Below are 21,985 nucleotides of genomic sequence, written 5' to 3'. Positions count from 1 at the left end.
GGGTTAAAGTGGAGATATAAGCGTATTTACTGTTCCTAGTGCCTCTCATTTTTTCAACTGCCGAATCTAAGAACTCGGATAGTTTAATTTTTAGAGGGATATAGACTATTATCGAACTAAAATAATTGAGATACAAATCCGGAATTCATTTACTACTTTTCTCTTGGGTACTTGTTGGAATGTAAAATAAATAAATGAATAAATTCTCTGATTCCTTTTATTCTCCAAAGGAAGTAGGCAGATTCTTTTAGCCCTAAATAACATTTTTAAGACGGGTTGCAGGCAGTCTTCATCTCTCTGCCTTTGCCTCAAGCTATGAATGAACCAAGCTTCTGGGGAGAGAGAGAGAGAGACTGCTGCCGTCTTTAAGCCTAAACCTTAATAATACTCAGTATTAACTAACATCGAACGAATTCCCAAAGCATGGTTAATACAATGCTTCTTATTCAAACTAGTATTTATATGTATGTGTTTGTGTGCGTTCTATGGCAGATTTTTGTGAGTGGAGAAGTTAAAAATTTGGACTTCATACAGAAAAAACAATAAATACTGTATATAAAAATAAAAATATGCAACAAACTTCGATAAAAGTCGGTTAAATTCGGAACTGACTGAAAAATGGATGAGAACAAATTCCTCATGTCGAAAACTAGAATTTAAGCTATAAATTATTTCATCTGCAAACCTATATTAGTATGAAAGTTAAAATTATAAAACATAGGAAATGAAATGCCACTAGCGGGCACCCTCTAATGGCATATTAATTACTGAAATTTACACAAGCTTTTTTGTATAAAAAATTAACCAGTTGAGAAGATAAAGGAAGCTTACAGCTGATGGCAAAAATACGCTCAGAACTCATCCTTAATTCATTAACCGGCAATGCAATATTAAAAGACAAAACACAGCATTATTCCTCATACTATCATCACTTTTTAGTCATTGTTTTTTTATGTGAATCCCTTAAGATACTGCAGTTTTATAGTACAGTAACGTCATTGGCATAGTAGAGGTTAGAGAATGGTAAATCCTGCTTTAGAGACCAAATGTGCAAGTTTTTTTTTTGTTTGTTTGTTTGCTTTTTTTTCATCTGGATCATGTCCCCAATAAGTAGGGTGGATTTGTCACACTGGGTGATGAAATTTAAGAAGCTGTGATCCTAATCATAACAGACAGAATTTACATACATAATATACTTTTAGGCAAGCTTACCACCTTATCCTAAAATTATGGTTACGAAATCCAAGGATAGCTGGAAGGTCATAGTCGTTTAAGATCTTAAAACTTCTGATGTTGATGATGTTCATAGTCATAAGTAATATTTACTACTATGTATTCGTATGCTTTCTATGTTCTATGCTCAATATGATTTGAGCCCACAGCCTGTTGGTTGGACAGTGGAACAAGGTAAAGGGGAACACATTTCAAAACGATCATATATGCTATACTTATTCTAAATTCTAAATTCTCTGCCACATGAAAACAGACATCATTTCATCAAGGTATATGTTTAGAGTAGCGTTCTTCAACCTTTTCACACATGCGGACCGGGGAAAATAGGAGAAATATTTCGTGGACCGGCTCACGGCTAAGACAGAAACATAAACCGATTAGATAGTATTTTATTAATTAAATCCAATGTTATAAAATTACAACTTTTAGTTAGTGCGACACCTGCTGCTGCTTAGAAGTTAGAAAATTTGATATACGTGGCTGGAGCGTTGTTTCTGAGAGACGAAGAAATTTTTGGTGAACTGCCAGGAAATTTTCACGGACCGGTGCAGGTCAGCAGACCACATGTTAAAGAACAAGGGTTTAGAGAGTTCACTACTTTTAAAATAGCTCCCCACACTTCCTGGGTTCATTATCCTTGCTCTAAAAGTCTCCCTTTTTTGTTATTTTGCATAAATTAGGCAGCAGCACATTAAATAAACGAAAACTGAAATTATTCGATAAATTTCAATAAAAATCTCAAAGAAACTTTCTTTAAAATATTCCAAGGAAGAACGACATCGTCATTAAATATAATAATAATAATAATGCCTTATATTCTCCACAGAGGAGCTGTTTTAGCTGTATCTAACTCTTGGAGACCTAGGATGGAGCAGCATATCAGAGATAGCTGGCCCAATACTATTGCTAATATTTAAATAGCATCCAGTGAAGAGAGAGACAGACATGTGCTGCCACTCGTGTCGCTAATCCTGCTGCAATATGTTATTGTCTGAAATAGTATAGGCTCTAAGGTTGGTTGTAACTTTTGGTAAGAAAAACTGGAGTTTACTGGAGAAAAAGCCCAAAACTGGTCGAATTAAGGCTTAGAGAAATGGTTCCTCTAATCGAAAATTTTCTTCAAGAAAGTGGTTTCTTTCTCCTGTAAAATCGGCTTTTTCGTCCTGTAAAGTAAAGAAACTCGATCGTAGAATGCATGCTGTTTCAGACAATAACATATTGTATTGGGGAGAGGGACCGAGAGATGGCAACACCTGTCAGTTGTCTCTTCATTGGATACCGCTTATAATTACAATTAGTCTTTGGCCAGCTAGCTAGTTCTTATTGGCTGCCAGTGGAGATGAACTTCCCACTCAGTTTCCAAGGGTTAGAAGGGTATGAATTAGTCTGGCCTGCTCCCCATAAGGGAAAAGATATTGTTGTGTTATTATTATTTGACAATAAAAGAGGACCAGTGCAGCCGTGTCGAAATAGCCTTTGTATCCATAGCACTAAGCCACCCAAAAGAAAGTGCATTCTAATTTTGACTATAGCTGCCGACTAGAGGAACTTTTTTCTAAGCATTTATTTGACTAGTTCCTCAGTTAATCGATCTCTGACACGAATAAATAGCGATATCTCCAACAGAAAACTTGGATTTTTAATACCTCAACTCAAGAAAATCGACTATAGAACCAACATTATATCAGATAATAAGAAATAAGATGGAATCAGGTGTTACTGCTGTACTATCTTCACAGCATTCTGTTTAAAATCGTTGGTGATTTGTTCCCAGCAATCTCAAACTGGCTGAGGTAGAGATTGACACTCCCTCATTCTCCAACAGATAGCGTTAAAATGGCATCAACTACTATTCTTGAAATAATAAATTGTATTAGTGAATTTACACATATGAAGAATAAAACAGAGTGTGGCCCATATCATTCAGCTGCCATATTTGCCTGTCATGCTCCTTTGACATTCTTCATTATCAGTGCTTTCACCACTTCTTTGATTACTATTTTTCACTTTCCTCTTTCTTATTACATGTTGACCTAAAATTCAACAAATGACCCTTGTTCATTCCCAATTAATATGTTTTCAAGAATTACTCTTGCCACTGTTTTACAAATACTTTTCAGTCATTTAAGTTGTATCTCACAAACTTCCTAATTCTAAGTTGTATTATATATTCTCTGTTTCTTGATATCAGCAAAGTATCAATTTTGTAACTACATATTCTCTTTTCATATTCATCATTCAATTATCTTGATATCATCACACTTACTAGTCTTGTCTTCATTGCTATCACATCTCATGGTTCTCTGGTATTATTTCACGCAGCATTTTGATGCATTCCACTGCATTTCGATGCAATCTTTATATTGCTTAATCGCACATGTTTTGTTTAATTTTAAAATACTAAAAAATACAAAATTATCACTGAGACACTTTTTGTTCCCGAAATCGTTGATTTGTTGGTTAATAAATCAGCGATTACATGATACTACAAATTCGATTTCTATAGCTCTTTGATGGAAAACAACTTCCTCTGGATTTCGAATTTTTACATCAAGTTTCCTTAACTTTAAAATCTGAGTTTTCCTAACTGCATTTCTTTGTACAAGAATGAATGAGAAAAGAAGAAATTTTTGCTTCTTTTCTCATGCAACATTTTCTTGTAGAAATAAATACAGTTAGGAAAATACATTTTGGTTCCTGAAACCTAGCATTTTAATCCTTAACACCTCAAAACGTTGACCGTATAACACTACTACAGACAATAATACGTACGTTAAGGTTTAAGGAAACAAGATAGCGACAATTACGTTTCATAGTGTGATTTATAATATTTCATGAGTAAGGTTAACATCTGTAGCGTTCGAGTGTAACTATCAAGGGATGTGTCACTCGAATGATGTCAACACATTACAGATTATAGTTTTAGCGTCTGTTATTAGGATAGTGTCTGACTTAATGACATAGTTCTGTGCACTTTTGATATCTTACATACAGTATTGCAAGTTGTGAAATTTAGTGGTCCAGGCGATCGCTTTGCTCGCCGGTTCTAACTACTGTCGTACTGAGAAAGATGCTACCGTTTGCAAATCTGATCTCTTGAATATATAGGACATACATAAGGAAACTCTGAAAATAATGTAGAGGCAAGTATGAGATTGTATCGGGAGTGTCAAATGTTCAGTGAGGATAGACTGAGACAATGGGGTTTGCAGAGTTTTGTAGATGAGAGGAGAAAAACTGATATAACAGAGCCATATTGGTCAGAGGAGTTTACTTGATGGGCGGCGCTTACAAGTAGTAATGCATGAAAGATATATAAGCGTGATACGAGCAAGTAGAATTTTTGTATCGTGAGTGGGCATTTCGATACAGATATATCGAATTGATGGCTCAGTGGAAGCCTAGAAATAATACTGAGATGAGTGATAAACCTCTCCGGATTAAGCACGTTATAACTTGGCCTATGTTGGGCTATTATGATAAAACGAGTTTTGAGTATCTTTAAAAGGCTTTATTGATTTTTCCATACTTTCGTGTTTATGTTGTATATGCGGTTGTAGCTTTTATTAATTTTCCTAATAAATTGAGTACAAATGTATGATAATTATTAAAGTACAAAATTATTTTCCGCATTTTGTCAACCTTTAAATTACGTAAAATTACTTAATGTGCACCTCTGTCTTTGCTGTGCGTAGATTGTTTTAAAATTCATTCGGAATAAGTACAGCTGCTGTGTCTGTCATATTAAGTATAAATTGGGAGCAGGAACTTTTTTTAATTTAAGAATTGAAATTTTTGCAGCTGCCGAACAAGAGATAGAAAAATGTCCACAATAGATAGAAGCAAAAGTCATTCAGTGGTTTAGAGTTATTAAAAACGTTTGATCAAAGCAGCTGCATTAATTAACAGTCACAGGTTTGCCTTAATTATGTTTATCAAAATTATTGCTGCGTGACTTAAAGTTATTATTCTTGTATATTCTAAAATATGTACTTGCATGCGATAGAATAATAAAGTAAAGCTCCTTTTGGTATATACTCTTCAATACAAATACCGAAATTTTAATTAATGTTAGTATGGACCCTTTACATGTATCACCTGCACTTCCTGTTAACTCCGATATTTATCTCGATCCTTTAAGACATCCGAGTAATCAGAAATGCCTGAAACATCTAAAGAAGATATTGCATACTTGTTATGGGCCTTATTCTAAGTTAAAAATGATTCAGAACACCACTGGTGGTGATGTAATTTTAACTTCCTCTTCCCAACGTTTATATCATCAACTGAGATCATCGAATCCATTCATACATTTAATTTTATCATCAGTAAAAAATCACTTAAATTTATACAATGATGGTGGTATTTTTGCATCCCTATTAATTATAACTATTTTGGAAAACTTTTCCAGTCTTTCACTTCCACCATCACTGATTTCAAATGTCTATGATTACCTTATTGAATTGTGTATTAATTACATTGAATCACCTGATTTTATCTGTAGGATATCAACCAATTTTGACTCGGTATATTTCCCTTTGTCACTTGTAAAATCTATCATATCATCAAAACCTGCATGTTTCACTGTGGCTTCTAAACACACTGATCGGCATTTGGAAGTTTCTTTGGAAATTTTGAAAGCATTTTTTAATTTAATACCCAGTTCTCATTCAAAACATCAAGGATTTGGAAGAATAGTATATGTGACCCAAATAGGGCCATCACTTGAAGAAACAAAAGTATTTTCAGGAATGCTTATTTCATGCTCTCTTTCAATGGATGAAAGTGATTACAGAATCAGGAAAGTGTATGAGAAAAGCAGAGCTATTGATTCAAAAGGTATAAAAATTGTTTTATACACAATGTCTTTAGCTGCTGATACTGTATTTCCTTCAGCAGACATAGAGACACATGTAGGATTTAATGCTGTAGATGAGATATTATATACCATGAGAGAGTGTGCTAAGTCACTTGTCAGAGATGGAATAGAAATTGTAGCATGCCAGAAAGTTGTACACCCATTGTTCAGAAGACATTTGGAATATAACAATATTATTGTACTTGAGCGATTGGGTGCTGAAGCAGCATTTCATCTTCAGCATTTATCAGGTAAGCATCTGTATAAATGAGCAAATTGCAAGTAATATAATATATAATGGCGTTTTGACTAAGTCATTTTGGTGCACCTGCAGTTTTAAGCTATTAGTAACTAATATTAATAAATTCTTTAGCACTTTTTTTGTATTTATGGTCAGTGGGCTGTAAAATTTGGTCATCTCTTATATATACATTATACTATTATAATATCATATGTAAGAATAGAATGATCCTAGTATTTAGCACTGTGAAACTCCAATCCTTCTCCTTGATACTGCTAACCAATACACAACTCCTTGATATCTGTTATTACTAATTTCCAATCCATTCTACTACCTAATATCTAAATCCATACATTGCAGCTTAATTACCAACTTATCATGTGACAGCCTATTGAATGTGAATGTGTTTGCAGAAGTCATAGTACAGGGATCTCTCAATTATTGAACCTTCTGCTAATCAAATCCTCAGTTCACCAATCTTTGAATGAGTTAACATATCATCTGACTCCTGGAACATTACTGTTTAATAGTACATTCTAACCATATCCTCAGTTAGCTAGCAAATTAATTGGATAATTGAGAGATTACTGTATATTCCTTTCTCTCATCAACCTCTGTTGTTACTTTTATTATCAAAGGCAATCAGATTATTGAAACAACAGCACTCCTTAACAAATAGATGTTGACCCTCATCAATTATATCATCCTCATCTGCCAGTTTCATGTATGAATTTTTGCAAATTTTGAGTTTTAACAATCAAGGAAGAAATACATACTGGTCTGTAACTTAATGCCTCCATCAGGGATTCTTCCATTTGCAGATTTTCATTAAATAGCCAGATCACTGGGATGTAGAAGGCCTAAAGTAATGGAGACAAGTCATCAACAGGGAATTCTTTCACCACATTAGAGTTAGCGAATCATTGACTGAAATTGATTTTGCCAATCATAGTAGGTCTTCTTACTTACATCACCCACCTCTGCACATCTTCCATAGAAAGGTTTGGAGAAACTTGTGCTGTTGCATTTGATATTTTGCAGGTTTGGAAAGGGGGAGGAGGATTTTAAGCAAATTACCATCTTATATCTGCCTTTCTTCTTTGTAATTGGATTGCCAGTTTTCTCTTGGATCATTCACTGCATGTAATGGTGGTAAATATTCTCTCTTCAGCTTTTCATATTACTACAGATGTTTCACAGGGCTCTGTTATTTTACCCACCTGCTTCCCTATGTAACTGACCTGCTGTCACTGACTTCAAACACTATTCACAGCTTTGCCAATGGCATACTCTGCTCATCCTACTTATATGACAAACTTTGTATTTGTGTTAACTTTTCTGTTTCTTAGATAAACTATTTTCATGCCAAATTCAAATTTTTCATTCGTGCTATGTTATAGTACATTGGACATTATCTTTCAAACAAAAGGATACTCCCAGTTGAGTGAAATGTGTAATACTCTTCTCTTGATACATTCTCTCAGCAGTGCATATCTTGATTTCAATTACTTCTTATAAGCGATGGTACTAGCTTTTTCTGTGTTTCTCAAATCAACTATATTCTTAAAGACTTCATCAATACTGTGCTGTAGTACTTTACCATATGCATCATCTTGGATATCTGTGGTAATGTAGAGAAGCCATACTCCTAATCGAAATCATATTTGAAATTAAAACTTTGCACTGCTCAGATAACTGTTCAAGGTCATCTACAATAAATTCTCTAAACACTGATCTCTATGTTGAGAGTTTATTTTTCACTTGGTTAGACTATAATAAGTTTAGTTTAATCCTTTATCCAAGTGTGAGCAAACAAGTTTGCACCTGAAAGTATCTTCAGGACTGGGGAAAGGTAGTGCAACACCAGGCAACTCATTGCAAAGGTGGAGAAAGCTCTCATTACTCCTATCTCAGAATCACCCATAATGCAAAGCACATCTCCTTGCGGATATGTGTAATGCTATGCGTTAAGGCAAGGGCCACTATCCATACCAGTTTCGACCTTTATTGAGGTCTCGTCAGTGGGAGCCAGGCCCAGTAGTGGAGATAAGGCAAGGGCCACTACCCATACCGGTTTTGACCTGTATTGAGGTCTCGTCAGTGGGAGCCAGGCCCAGTAGTGGAGATACAAAGGCAGAAGCAATGAGAGGTCATCGTAACCTATAGGAGTTGCCAAAGGGTGTGCAACCTTATTATTAAATTACTCCGGATTCAGAGAAAGATGTTGAGAGTTTATTTTTCACTTGGTTAGACTATAATAAGTTTAGTTTAATCCTTTATCCAAGTGTGAGCAAACAAAGTTTGCGCCTGAAAGTATCTTCAGGACTGGGGAAAGGTAGTGCAACACCAGGCAACTCGTTGCAAAGGTGGAGAAAGCCCTCATTACTCCTATCTCAGTATCACCCATAATGCAAAGCACATCTCCTTGCGGATATGTGTAATGCTATGCATTAAGGCAAGGGCCACTACCCATACCGGTTTCGACCTTTATTGAGGTCTCATCAGTGGGAGCCAGGCCCATTTGCATCATCTTCATCTAGTAACATCATTTGTCCACACTGACCTCTTTTTCTTCTGGTTGCATAATGAAAGAATTCCTTGGGATTTTTCCTTTCTTTGAATCATAGTGCTATTCTCCTATTATATTATAATTTTTCCATTCTTACTATATTAGTCACTTTCCTCACTTGTTTCTTCCTCATCTAGCTGCTCTCTACCTCTCTCTTTATATTTTCTTTCTGTAACATCATTTTCATTGACAGTTCTTGTTTGATTTCCTAGTCATCTATTTTACTCCTGATCTCTGTCTTTCTCACTCTTCTTTTGCCATTGCTTTTGCTATTTTTCTTTCTGCAGTATTGTCTTAAGCTGGTTCTAAGTATGTTATAATCATCTGCCTTATAATTCCACATAGATTCCTTTCTCCTTCATACTACTGCATATCTGTAATAGTAATTATTATTATTGTTAAAATATCTCCATGGAGTCAGAAGACTCATCAAGGGAGATCCACACTAACCTTTATACACAATATTTATCATATCTCACGTTAAACTCATTCACTTTCAGGGCACTCACAACTACTTCTTGCACTCCATTCCACTCATTAACTACTCTCCAAGTAAAAAATCTACTTTGCACATTCTTATTAACCACACTCTTACACAACTTCCAGAAGTGGTCTCTCTCTCTCTGTTTGTCGTGTATTGAAAAATTTCCTTTGTATCAATTTTATAGAACCCCTTGGGTAACTAGGGTACAATAAATAGAAAAAAGAGAGTGGGAGAGATAAGTAATACATGACAGCTCATTAAAATCACATTTATTTTAATCAAATGTGCATCAACTAAACTTATCAAACTACACACCTTGAGAGCATTTCACAGACCTATCACCAGCTTGGTCACTTGTCTCTAGACTAATCAGGCAAGTTGATATTTGCATCCTTATTGATGAAAACTCAGATTTTTCAAAATGAAAAACAATCTGACATTTTAAAGTACTAGTACATATTAAGCATCTAGCATATTTGATTCATAGTTTTATAAAATTTAGTTTCATTATTAATATTGTATATTATATTTTTATAGGTGCCACACCTCTGGAATCTCTAGTGCTGCCTAATGACAATCATAATGTTTATGGCTGTATTACACAGATGAACTGTATAACTGTTGGAAAGAAGAAATATGTTCAGTTGCAAAATGAAAATCATAATATTTGGACTCTGTTAATATGTAATCAGACAGAAGAAATGGTTGAAGAAACAAAGGTGAGTAAAATTTATTTACTTCTGGGTTATAAATTTAAATATACATAATGACAAACTGAAAAGCCCATTAAAATCTCTTGAAAGAATTGGCACAGTTCCTAATTTTTTTCATCATCAAATTTCTGACATTACACCCTTTGGGGGGGTTGTACAGGAGTTTATGATTTACATGTAAAGTTTCATGATTACAAACTTCCTATTAACAATTTTCCTCAAGATTAGCCTGTTATTTGTCAACATTCCAATATTATCAGATCTTATATTTCTGTCTTCTAATTCACTTTTTACTGTATCAATTCACCTACATCTTAGTCTTCCTTTGGTCTTTTTCCTGCCATCCTGTCAAAGAACACTTGTTTAGCTAATCTTTCCTCTCCCATTCTGCTTAACTGGCCATACCACCTGAGATTAGCTCTGCTAGTCTCAGTCCTGAATGATGTGAACAATGTCTAATTCTTTCCTGACATCTCGTTTTTAATACAATACTGCTGCTGATGCCATTCAGTGGCCTAAGTCTCTCAGATTCATAGTTAAAATTGGTTTGAACATTGTGTACAGTATACAGCAGTTTAGTGTTTTGACTAATCTTTCTCTTATTCTATATAAATTTATTCATTTGACTTCCTACCATACCAGCTTTGCTAATTCTGCTGTCTATTTCCAAATTTAATTTACTATCTTCACTAAAAATCATGCCTAAGTAGCTGGAATGTTTCACTTATTCTATAGGTTCTCCATTCACAATGCAGTTGATATTTTCAATGGTGCTGCCTATTTTCATTGTCTTTGTCTTGTCATTGCTGATCTTCATACCATATCTATTACAACAGTTATTCAATTTAGTCAGGGAATCTTGCAGACTTGCAGTTTATTTATAAGTATAACATCATCTGCATAAAGTAAAGGGCTGAGATTAACATCTGCAATTTTGATATCAGGTTTAATACTGCTTTCTCTCATAATGTGATCCATATTGATGATGAATAATAGTGGAGATAATGTACACCCTTGTTGCACACCCGACTTAACATCAAGCCATCTTCCTGTACCTCCATTTCTAACTGCTGATTTACAACTCCAATAGAGATTATGTATTGCTTGATATAATGTCCCCATTATATCAAGCAATACATAATCTCTATATAATCTCTATACATAATACATAACTGGAGCGTTTTGAACAGCTTTCCTCTTGGCACCTTTTGATATGCCTTTTCCAGACGTACAAAACTTAAATACAGATCCTTGTTATATTCCCATGAGTTTGCAACTATTTGTCTTAAAGTGAAAATCTGATTCTGACAACTTCTGTTTGGCTTTAACCCACCTTGTTCTTCTCCTCCACAATTTTTCTCAGCTGTTTCTCAAGAATACTTGCATAAATCTTACCAGGAACACTCCGTAGAAAAATTCTTCTGTAATTCTCACATTCAACTTTATTCCCTTTTTTTTATATATATAGGTACTATGAAAGCTCTACTCCAGTCATCTGGAACTCGACCCTCTGACCAGGCTTTTGGAATTATGTAGTGTAGCCACTGGAAAACTTTTATAACACCATAGTTCAGCATTTCTGGTTGAATATCATGTACTCCAGCTGCCTTTCCAGATTTCAGGTGTGATAGTGTTTTCTACTTCAAGTACAGATATATATTCCAGATAGCATTCCTGTTGAGTGTTTTCTACCACCATTCTGTTACTGCTGTTTCAAAATAATTACTCCATACATCAAGATATCTTTATCCTCAGTTTTCATGTCTCGTTTATCATCTTTAATTCCTTTTACTGTACATGTCTCATGTATACCATATAATGAATGTTCCATGCAGAAAAGGATACATGCTGAACTAGAAAGCAGGAAATTATGACTGCATGAGGAGTATGCTGGGTTCTCTACCATAGTATCAATTGTTGGATAGGAAGAATATTGGCAATGTGTGGTAAGTGTTTAAAAAATTCTTAAATGATGAGATATCAGAATGTGTCCCTAGAGTTTGAAGAATAGAGTAGGAATGAAACAGATGTAATCTAATTAAGCAAGAGATTCATAAGTAAAAGATGATGATGATGCATAAGGATGATGTCAGTTAGAGAATTATAAGCAGCAGGTCAGAAGGGTCATAAGTATTGTACAGAAAGTTAAGTCTGAGTATGAAAAGGAACTCACTCTGCAAATCAAAGATAACCCCAAACAATTCTGTCATTATGCTGCAAGCAAAAGAAAGAATGAATTTGAAAGAATAACTCTACTGGATTCAGATGGTATGCAGGTGACTGATGTAGAAGTGATTGTTCAACTAATGAGTAGCCATTTTGCTAAAACTATCAACCTGGTACATGAACAACATTGAACTCACTGCTATGTCCTCATACGTCTTCACTGTATGAGGAAACTCATGTATGAGGAGGGAGTAAAACTTGCACAAAATGAATAAGAATTCTGCAATAGGAACTGATGGAATATCAGCACAGATGCTAAAAGAGTGTTCAGCCGAACTGGCTATTCCTTTGACCAGGCTATTTGAGTCTCAGAACAGGAATGATTCCACATGAGTGGAAAGAATGTATGGTAATCCCATACATTCTTTCCACTGGTGGTGCAAATACCAATGTATTCAATTATTGACCAATCAGTATCTCAGGAGTAGTGGTGAAGATTTTGAAAAGTTGTTTATGGCTTGCATTCAAAGATGGATTGACAGTATATCTCTACTTTCCAATGATCAGCATGGGTTTACTAAGGGAAGGTCATGTTTTAACAACTTGCTGACATTCTGTAATAATGTTACTGCTGAGTTAGACAAGGGGAATGCATACACCATGATACTTTTGGATTTTGCTAAGGCTTTTGACAGAATACATCATAGAAGACTGTTGCATAAATTGGAGAATATGGGATTGGATTATAAACTATTGACATGACTAAGAGAAAGGTTAACTGATAGATATCAAAAAGTCATATATGGAGGGGGGTTGAATTTGCAAGATTCAAGTGTGCCTCAAGGATCAGTCCTTGATCGATTGTTATTCACTCTGTACATTAATGATATTGAGAAGGATTTGCTGGTGAGTAATGTAAAGATATGTAGGTTAATCAGGAGTGCTTAATGCAGTACTTGCAGAATGATTTGAATAGGCTGTAATTGTGGACATGTGAAAATAGCTGTAAGTTTAATGTTAATTAAACTTACAGTAAGGTCTTTGGTGAGATTATGCCAAAAGAAACTGATCAGGCTAGGGATCTTGGAGTTTTGGTAGACAGGAAATTGAAGGTTCAAGGGTCGTCAGATTGCAAAAATTGTAAATATGACTCTGAGAATAATTGCAATGCTGAAATGAACCTTGATATATAAAGCTTAAGGATGTCATTTTGCCTCCTTACAAATTCTTGATAAGATCTCACTTGGACTATTGCATACAGGTCTGGTCTCCTGGTTTCCATGGTGATTCTGATACAGTGAAGAGAGTGCAAAGGAGAGTATCAAAAATGATATCAGGATTATAGAATACTGATTATGAAGACACTGAGCATTTGTAGACTGTGGACACTAGCAAATAGGAGAAAGAGCAGTGATATGATTGAGTCCTACAAACTTCTGGAAGGATTATACAGAATTTCAGTAGATGGAAATTTTCATTTTATTGAGGGTGGGGAAAGGATGTGAGGGCATCCTTTTAAGTTGAGAATGAATACTGTCAAGAAGGGGGTGAAGGCTAGATTTTTCTTTCATAGAGTGGTGCATGATTGGAATGGATTGTCGTTGGATGTTGTGTGTGTGCAAGTAGCATGAATGAATTCAAGAAAACAGGTATGACAGCTGGTGCAAATAGTATGGACTCCCTCAATGAGTTCCTGACTCCCTGGAGATCTCTCTTAATACTAATAATAATATTTTACCAGCTTCCTGATATTTATATTCTATGTTCTTACCAAAGTTTTCCCATGACTTTTGTGTAGCTAATTTTACACAATGCTTTGCTTTCTTACATTTTTCTCTGTATTCCCTAAGAGCACAAGCTGACTTACTTGCCAGGAACTTTCGATATGCTTTCTTCTTTTCCTTGATTGCCTCTTTAATTTCCTGAGTCCACCATGGAATTTTGATTTTTTTATCCTTGCAGATTACCATGCCTCTCTAGTGAAGAGCTGAAGCTGAATCAAAATTTTCTTTAATTGTCACTGAATCCCCAAGGTTTGATTCTTGTAGCTCCTCTAATAGCTGTCTGACTTTGATTTATTTTAAAACTTTCTTGCTCGTCCTTCTTTTCGATGTGAAATTGAATTTTATTCTGCTCAACACTAAATGGTGATCACTTGCAATTTCAAATCCTCTGTATACCCTTGTGTCGTGAATCACTGGGAAAACATTGCTATCATCAATAACATAGTCCATTAAACGTTTCTCATTTCTTGCATCTTATCTCCATTTGAATTTGTGCACATTTTTATGTTGGAACATGGTGTTACTATTAAATTATTTAAGGAATTTACAATGCATACTGGAATATTAATTAAAAGAAACTTTAATAAATACCTCCTATATTTCAGCAATGTCACATTGCCACCTTCATGGGAACATACAACTACGACGTGCATGCAGGCACTAAAAATACTTTCCAAATCTCAACAAATTTGGGTGCATGAGCCTCAGCTCCAAAAAACTTTGCAAACCTCAACAAATTTGGGTGCATGAGACTGCCCCAAATTTGGGAAACTTGCATCTTGAGAATTTCAGCCCAACAGCCAAGACAACTCAATATAGCCTGCTAGGGGGAGGGCAATTTTAGGATTCTAGGAACAATAGTAGTTTTCTCTCTTCTGCTTTATTTGCTTTTTGTAGCGCTTGTTGCATGCACGTGTCATAGTTGTATGTTCCCATGAAGATGGCAATGTGACATTGTCGAAATATAGGAGGTATTTATTAAAGTTTCTTTTAATTAATATTCCAGTATGCATTGTAAATTCCTTCAATAATTTAATAGTAACACCATGTTCCAACATAAAAATGTGCACAAATTCAAATGGAGATAAGATGCAAGAAATGAGAAACGTCTAATGGACTCTGTCTAATGAACAAGATAACAGAACAAGAATGTTTTTTTGTTATTATTATTATTATTGACTTTAAAGAGGCAAATCCTTTCACATTTCTATTCGCTGTTGATGGCAGAAGACCAAGATCATGTGCTATGGTTATTAATCTTTGCCCACTTTCCTCTTTTTTTTTCAAATTTATTTTTTCATCTCTAGATCAGTTTTGGTGCATCTACATATCGGTTTTCAATTGTGTTTCATTTTCCATCATGATTGCACTCTACCACAGTGAACGAAAAGAGTAAAAATGATCAAGTTTATAAATACAGATACGCATCATGCTCTAGTTCAATAGTAAACAGAGCAAGACTGAAGAAGGCATGTATGTGTATCAGGAGCTGGCTGCCTTGTGGAAGAACTATGTTAGGTGTCATGTGAGTAATTTATTACTTAGCTACTTTATATGAAATTTTTATAACTTGAAATTTTTTCCATAACCCTCTCAGGATAATTTGTGTTAAGTCCAAATTTTCATCAGTGAAAGTTACATAAGTTGGGGGGGGGGTCTGCCTATATATAGGGTACTATAATTCATTATCTTCATCATATTCCTGATATGTACCCTCAGGGGATGTGCAGGATAATTATGATAGTACTACATGAAAAAGTTACACAGTACTAATTTTCAATCAGCAATTTTCCTTCAAATTAATCTGTTATCTGTCAAGATTCCAATATTATCAGATCTTATATTTCTGTCTTTTAAGGCACTTTTTACTGTATCAATCCAACTACATCTTGGTCATCCTCTGTGTCTTTTCTCTGCCAATTTGGCAAAGAACACTTGTTTTGGTAATCTTTCCTCTCCCATTCTGTTTAAATGACCATACCATCTGAGATTAGCTCTTCTAACACATTTCTGAATGCTGCCAATGCCAAGTTCATTCCTAATATCCTAATTTTTGATGCGATACTGCCATTGATGCCATCTGTTCACTTCGCTAATATTTCTCAGAAATCTCATATCAGAGGAGTGCAGTCTTTGATCAAGTATTTTCCTAACCCAGCTTTCAGATCCATAAGTTAAAAATTGGTTTGAAAATCGTGTTGTATACAGCTAATTTAGTGTTTTGACAAATTTTTTTCTTATTCCATATAAATTTATTCAACTGAATTCCTACCATACCAGCTTTACTAATTCTGTTGTCTATTTCCATATTTAATTTGCCATCTTAACTATAAATTGTGCCTAAAATACTGTTTTACTGATTCCGTAGGTTCACCATTCAGGATGCAGTTCATGTTTTCAGTGTTTATGTCTATTTTAATTGTCTTTTTATTGCTGATTTTCATACCAAATTTATTACAACAGTTGTTCAATTTAGTCAGGGAATCTTGCAGACCTTTATTGGATTTATGCAGAAATATAACATCATCTGCATAAATAAAGAGCTAAGATTAACATCACCAATTTTAATATCACTAACCCAGCTTTAATACCATTTTCATTTCATAATATGATTCATATAGATAATGAATAACAGTGGAGATAATGTGCACCTCGTCACACACCCGACTTAACATCAAACCATCTTCCTGTACCTCCTTCATGTCTAACTGCTGACCTACAGCTTAAATAGAGACTGTGTAATTCTTGATATAATATCCCATTTACACCATATAACTGTAGCGTTTTGAAGAGCTTTCCTCTTGGCATCTTGTCATATGCCTTTTTCAGATTAATAAAACTTCAATACAAATTCTTGTTATATTCCAAGATTTCTCAACTATTTGTCTTAAATTGAAAATCTGATCCTGACAACCTCTATTTGGCCTGAATCCAGCTTGTTCTTCACCAAGCTTCCCTTCCACAATTTTTCTTAGCTATTTCTCGAGTATACTTACATAAATCTTACCAGAAACACTGAGTAGGGAAATACCTCTGTAATTCTCACATTCATTTTTTCTCCTTTTTATATATGTATATTATTGAGAGCTCTGCTCCAGTCATCTGGAATTTGACCCTCTGACCAGGCCTTCTGAATTATGCAATGTAACCACTGTAAAACTTTTATTCCTCCATATTTGATTACTTCTGGCCAAATTTCATCTACTCCAGCTCCTTTCCACATTTCAGGTTTTTAATGACTTTTTATACTTCAAATTATGGATATTCCTGACTACATTCCTGTTTGAAGTTTTCTATCATCATGCTGACACTGCTTGTTTCGTTTAGTAGTCTCAAAGTAATTACTCCAAACATCCAGAATATCATTGTCTTCAGTTTTTGTGTCACTTTTATCATCTCTGATTCCTTTTACAGTACTTCTTCATACATTTCTGAGGTTTTTCAATAGCCTCCAGAATATTTTATCTTCATGATATTTATTTTCTGTGTTCGTACTAAACTCTTTCCATGACTTTTGTTTAGCTAGTTTTACATAGTACTTCACTTCGTACATTTTTCTCTATATTTTCTAAGAGCTCAAGCTAACTTATTTGCCAGGAACTTTTGATATGCTTTCTTCTTTTCCTTCACCACCTCTTTAACTTTCTGTATTTACCATGGAGTTCTGATTTTTCTATCTTTACAGACAACCTCACCACATGCCTCTCTGGCTGAATCAGTCAATGTTTTCTTCAGGATTTGGCATTGAATCTCCATTTGGTTCTTGGCAAATCCTGAAGAAAACATTAATTGATTAAGCCAGAGAGGCATGCAGTTAGGTTGTCTGTAAGGATAGAAAAATCAGAACTCCATGGTAGACTGAAGAAGTTAAAGAGGCAGTGAAGGAAAAGAAGAAGGCATATAGAAAGTTTCTGGCAAGTAAGTCATCTTGTGCTGTTACAGAATACAGAGAAAAATGTAAGAAAGCAAAGCACGGTGTAAAACTAGTTTAAAAAAAAAAGCTAACTCTCACTATAGCAAACATCACTGTAATAAACTTTTTCATTATAGCTGACTATTGAAAGTTCCTGCTCAGTGCCCTTGGGTACAATGCTTTGCTAAAAGAAATTTACTATAACAAACTATAAGAACAAACTGTTCCAGTAATCCCTATGCATTTGCTATAGTGAGAGTTGCATTTAAAATGATTCTAATAAGGCAAATGATTGGCAACTTTCTGAAACCTAAACATAAGTAGTTATGAAAAGTAGATATTGATAATTCCAATACTTCTAGAGGGGGGGGGAGGACATTATCAAGTATGGTTCTTGATATATAATTTTATACTAATTTTACCTCATTTCTATGATTATTCGGGTATTTGTCTTAACAGTCAGTGTTGAAGTCATGTCAATATGATAATGTGTTCTTTTGAACTACTTTTGGATGACTTCATTAATCAAAGGGCATCATTTACAAACATATTTCTTCAAGTGTTAGAAAGGAAGGAAGTCTGACAGTGTCAAAGTGGAATGGTGGGGGAAGAGATCTTCTGTTCTAGTTTTTCAAGAAGGACAGTATCACTGCAAAAATAACACTTCTTGTGACAGCAGATCAGACTTCTTGCAACAGATGGCATCCATGCGCTCTTTGACAGCAGTATTGAATAATTCATTATGCACAGTACAATCCACTAAAATGAATTCGTGCATGTCCAGCAAATAAGTTGCCATCACTTATTGTTGCATTCAATATTTTGCTGGCAAGGATGTTTCATGGCATGGATTATGTCATTTTCATCATATTAGTATGTTATAGGTTTAAAAAACTTTTCCATTTTTTGGAATCTGAATAAAAAATAATAAAAAAAACAGTGCAGTACTCTCATATTGTTTACAGCAGAGGATTCGGTATATCACAGGTTTTAAACAGTGCTTCCATGCTTATTTTCTTTTGATTATCATCTCATTCTCTGCTGACTTTCTGTCAGTCCAGACCTTCATGTATAATTTTCTATAAGAAAGATTGCTTCAGCTGCTTAAAAGTCCCACATCCTTGTCTGCTCTGCTACACCAGTATGCTGGGGTTGATTTAGACAAATGCCTTCTTCTTTGTCCACAGAAAATGAATAGCTCTTTGCATGGCTGTTTTTTTAATATACTCAATTGCAGGTAGCATTTTTTTTAAAAAAAATATGACTTCCATCTATAAAAGGTTGTGAGCCTATAGTACATTGTACTATGAGTTCGATTACAAATTGTTTTAAACTTTTTTATTTTTTACATAATGTAGAAATCCTGCTCTAGAGACTAAACACCTTTCTCAAGCCTCCATTAAGAGTGACTGTGCTTTCATACTCGACTGTTAAATCATTCTCCTGCTTAAAGACATTTATAAACATCCATGCCCACAGTTAAATTTGAACCAGTTGGTTGGAGGGAAAGTATGCTAACCATTTGGCCAGGCTAGAATCATTTACCAACTAATGCTGTGTGAACACACAGGATTCTTCACCATGTTACAGCCAGCTCCTGATGATAATTTGAACTTTTTTTTTCTTAAAGATACAATTCTCTTACTTAGCTCGAGCTGCAGTTACTATCCATAATGGAGAAAGTTACATTTATATTCATAAATGGACACAGATTTATTAAGTCTTCATCATATTTTTTACTTGCTACTTTTGCAAAAGAAATTTTTATTCATTTTGACGAATAAATAATTCTGAATTTCAAGATACGGTATGTATAAATTCAAGTGTAATATAGATGATTTCTTTGTTGTATTTATATGATATACTTCTGTTTCACTTATATGCTAAGAATTCAGATTTATTTAAATCCTTATTAATTCATTGTGGTTGTTATCTACCCTATATATATATATATATATATATATATATATATATATAAAGTGATAAGCCTTTTTATGTCACGTTTTTTGAAATGTTTTAAAACTCAGAGGCTACCCTGAGTGTCGAGTCTTCAAAATTCGAGTCATCAGAATTCAAGGAGAACCGGCCTACCAGTCTGGAACTCAAGGGGTTGGGCACCTTGGGGGGATCTCCTTTTGAAGACTCGACACTCGGGTGCTACCCTAGGCACCAGGGGACAGAACCGCCATTTGAGTCTTCAAAATTCGAGTCATCAGAATTCAAGGAGAACCGGCCTACCAGTCCAGAACACAGGGAGCTGGGTGCCGTAGCCCCCAGTTTTTATTATGAAAAAGTTATATAGTAATTGATTATATCTGATTTGCATTGTTTCATCCTATAAGTATGTGTGGGTGTGTATTCCTGTGTAATCTTTTAAATGTAATATATAGTGACTAACATTATTAGTCATTCTGAAATGTAATTTTTCTAGGTTGTTTTCAAGCAAGCAGTTGATGCCCTGTACAGGTTAGTGAGAAAACAAGAAGTCTTTTGTGGAGCTGGTTGCACTGAAGTTCATTTAGCTGGCTTTATAAAGAATAAAGTATGATATTTTTATTTGCTTTATATTTGAATTGAGCACACAGAGGACCCCAGTGGATACATTCCTGGCATTAATTGAGGAGAGAGATTAAAACATGGTTCAGGGATATAGGATACTGTTCTAAATTCCAAGATATCCAAATTAATAATTATAACTTGCAAAATGCTAGGTTTGCAAGTTATAATAATAAAATAATAATAAAAAATGCTAATTTTTTACCTTATAAATGCAAAATGGATTTATAAGGTAAAAAATTAGTTTAAAATATTAGCAGGGTTTGAAAAATTTTGCGTCAGCTCACCAGTCAGTCAAATATCTCAGAGTCAGATGGATTTACTCTACCACTATGGTTATATGTCATGGTCATGTATTTAATCCTGGGTCTGGTTGCTATGGCTAATTTTTACTTTGTATACCTACCAGTTGAAGTAAATTTTTTAACTGCTTAGGTATTAGTGTACTTATCAGTCTGTGAATGAAAACTCTGTGCAGTTTATAAGTGATACAAGACAATTTATTATTATTATTATTTTATTAATGATACTATTTTTTTACTACTTGTTCTCTTCTAACAATTATGTCTTGAATCACTTTTAGGAAAAAATGAAACAATTTCTTCTCTGCCATTGAACATTGAAAACATTCAGTTTCATAAAAATTCAATAAAATAACACCTTCAGGTCTACTCATATTAGTGTATTTTTGATTTCTTATTGCTCTCAAACATTGTTGGATAGACAGGACTACTGATGTCAAATGACACAGCAGCAACTCCAGAAATAACTGAAAATTGTTTAGGTTAGAATCGGTATAAAGAAATATACGTTGACTGCCAACTACAAGATAATTCGTAGTAGGCGATCTGGCCAAGAGGGCCAACTATAAGTTAACTCGTAGTTGCTGGACTTGTCTTTTTCAGCTGTGAGTATATTCGTAGTATATAAGCGTAACTAAGGATAGTTGGCTTCTGGGAAGAGAACAAAAAATCAAGGCTGGCGTACATGAACAGAAAATTTATTCATACCGTGAAAATCAAATACAAAGTAATAGAAGAATTTTATTTTTTGTGATATTTTTTAAAACAACCTTCCACACAAAGTGCTGGCTTCTCTTTGCAGGCTGGACAATGATAACATTTCTCGTCATTTTTTTTTAGCTTGGGTACAAATTCGACATGGCTTTGTCGGATGCAATTTTTTTCGGTAGGTGGGATACTCTCTAAATAATGAACTTCTTCCAATCTAACTTTCTCTGAAACTGGTAGAATCTCTTTTCCAATCAGCATTTCAACGAATGCTTCTCTAAATTTTATAAGTTTTATGTGATAAGATAAGTTGTGAGACCTTTTTTCCGAAAAAAACACATTCTATATGTTTTTTGGTGATTACTATGCATTATAATTAGGGTTTTGAATAATGCGATATGATTAAATCAAATTGGCTTCTGAGACCCAAATCCTGAAAATTGCCGTGGCTGTCAACG

General features: G+C 34.5%; 1 protein-coding gene across 1 annotated transcript in view; it reads left to right on the top strand.

The window, feature by feature from the left end:
• The first annotated feature begins 4,807 nt into the window (after positions 1-4,807).
• The window catches only part of LOC150101574 (molecular chaperone MKKS-like), a 39,276-nt gene continuing 22,098 nt past the window's right edge, over positions 4,808-21,985 (top strand). Inside the window, exons 1-3 of the mRNA XM_090400696.1 lie at positions 4,808-6,342; positions 9,923-10,104; positions 20,393-20,503. Coding sequence (XP_090256822.1) covers positions 5,310-6,342; positions 9,923-10,104; positions 20,393-20,503 — 1,326 coding nt within the window. The 5' untranslated portion in view covers positions 4,808-5,309. The remainder of the gene's footprint in view (positions 6,343-9,922; positions 10,105-20,392; positions 20,504-21,985) is intronic.

Source organism: Typopeltis vanoorti, chromosome 11 (assembly GCF_054136105.1).
Source record: "Typopeltis vanoorti isolate ZY-2024b chromosome 11, IOZ_Tvanoo_1.0, whole genome shotgun sequence".
NCBI classification, from domain to species: Eukaryota; Metazoa; Arthropoda; class Arachnida; order Uropygi; family Thelyphonidae; genus Typopeltis; species Typopeltis vanoorti.
The sequence above is the reverse complement of the archived record's forward strand: the minus strand, read 5'-3'. Positions and strand labels throughout refer to the sequence as shown.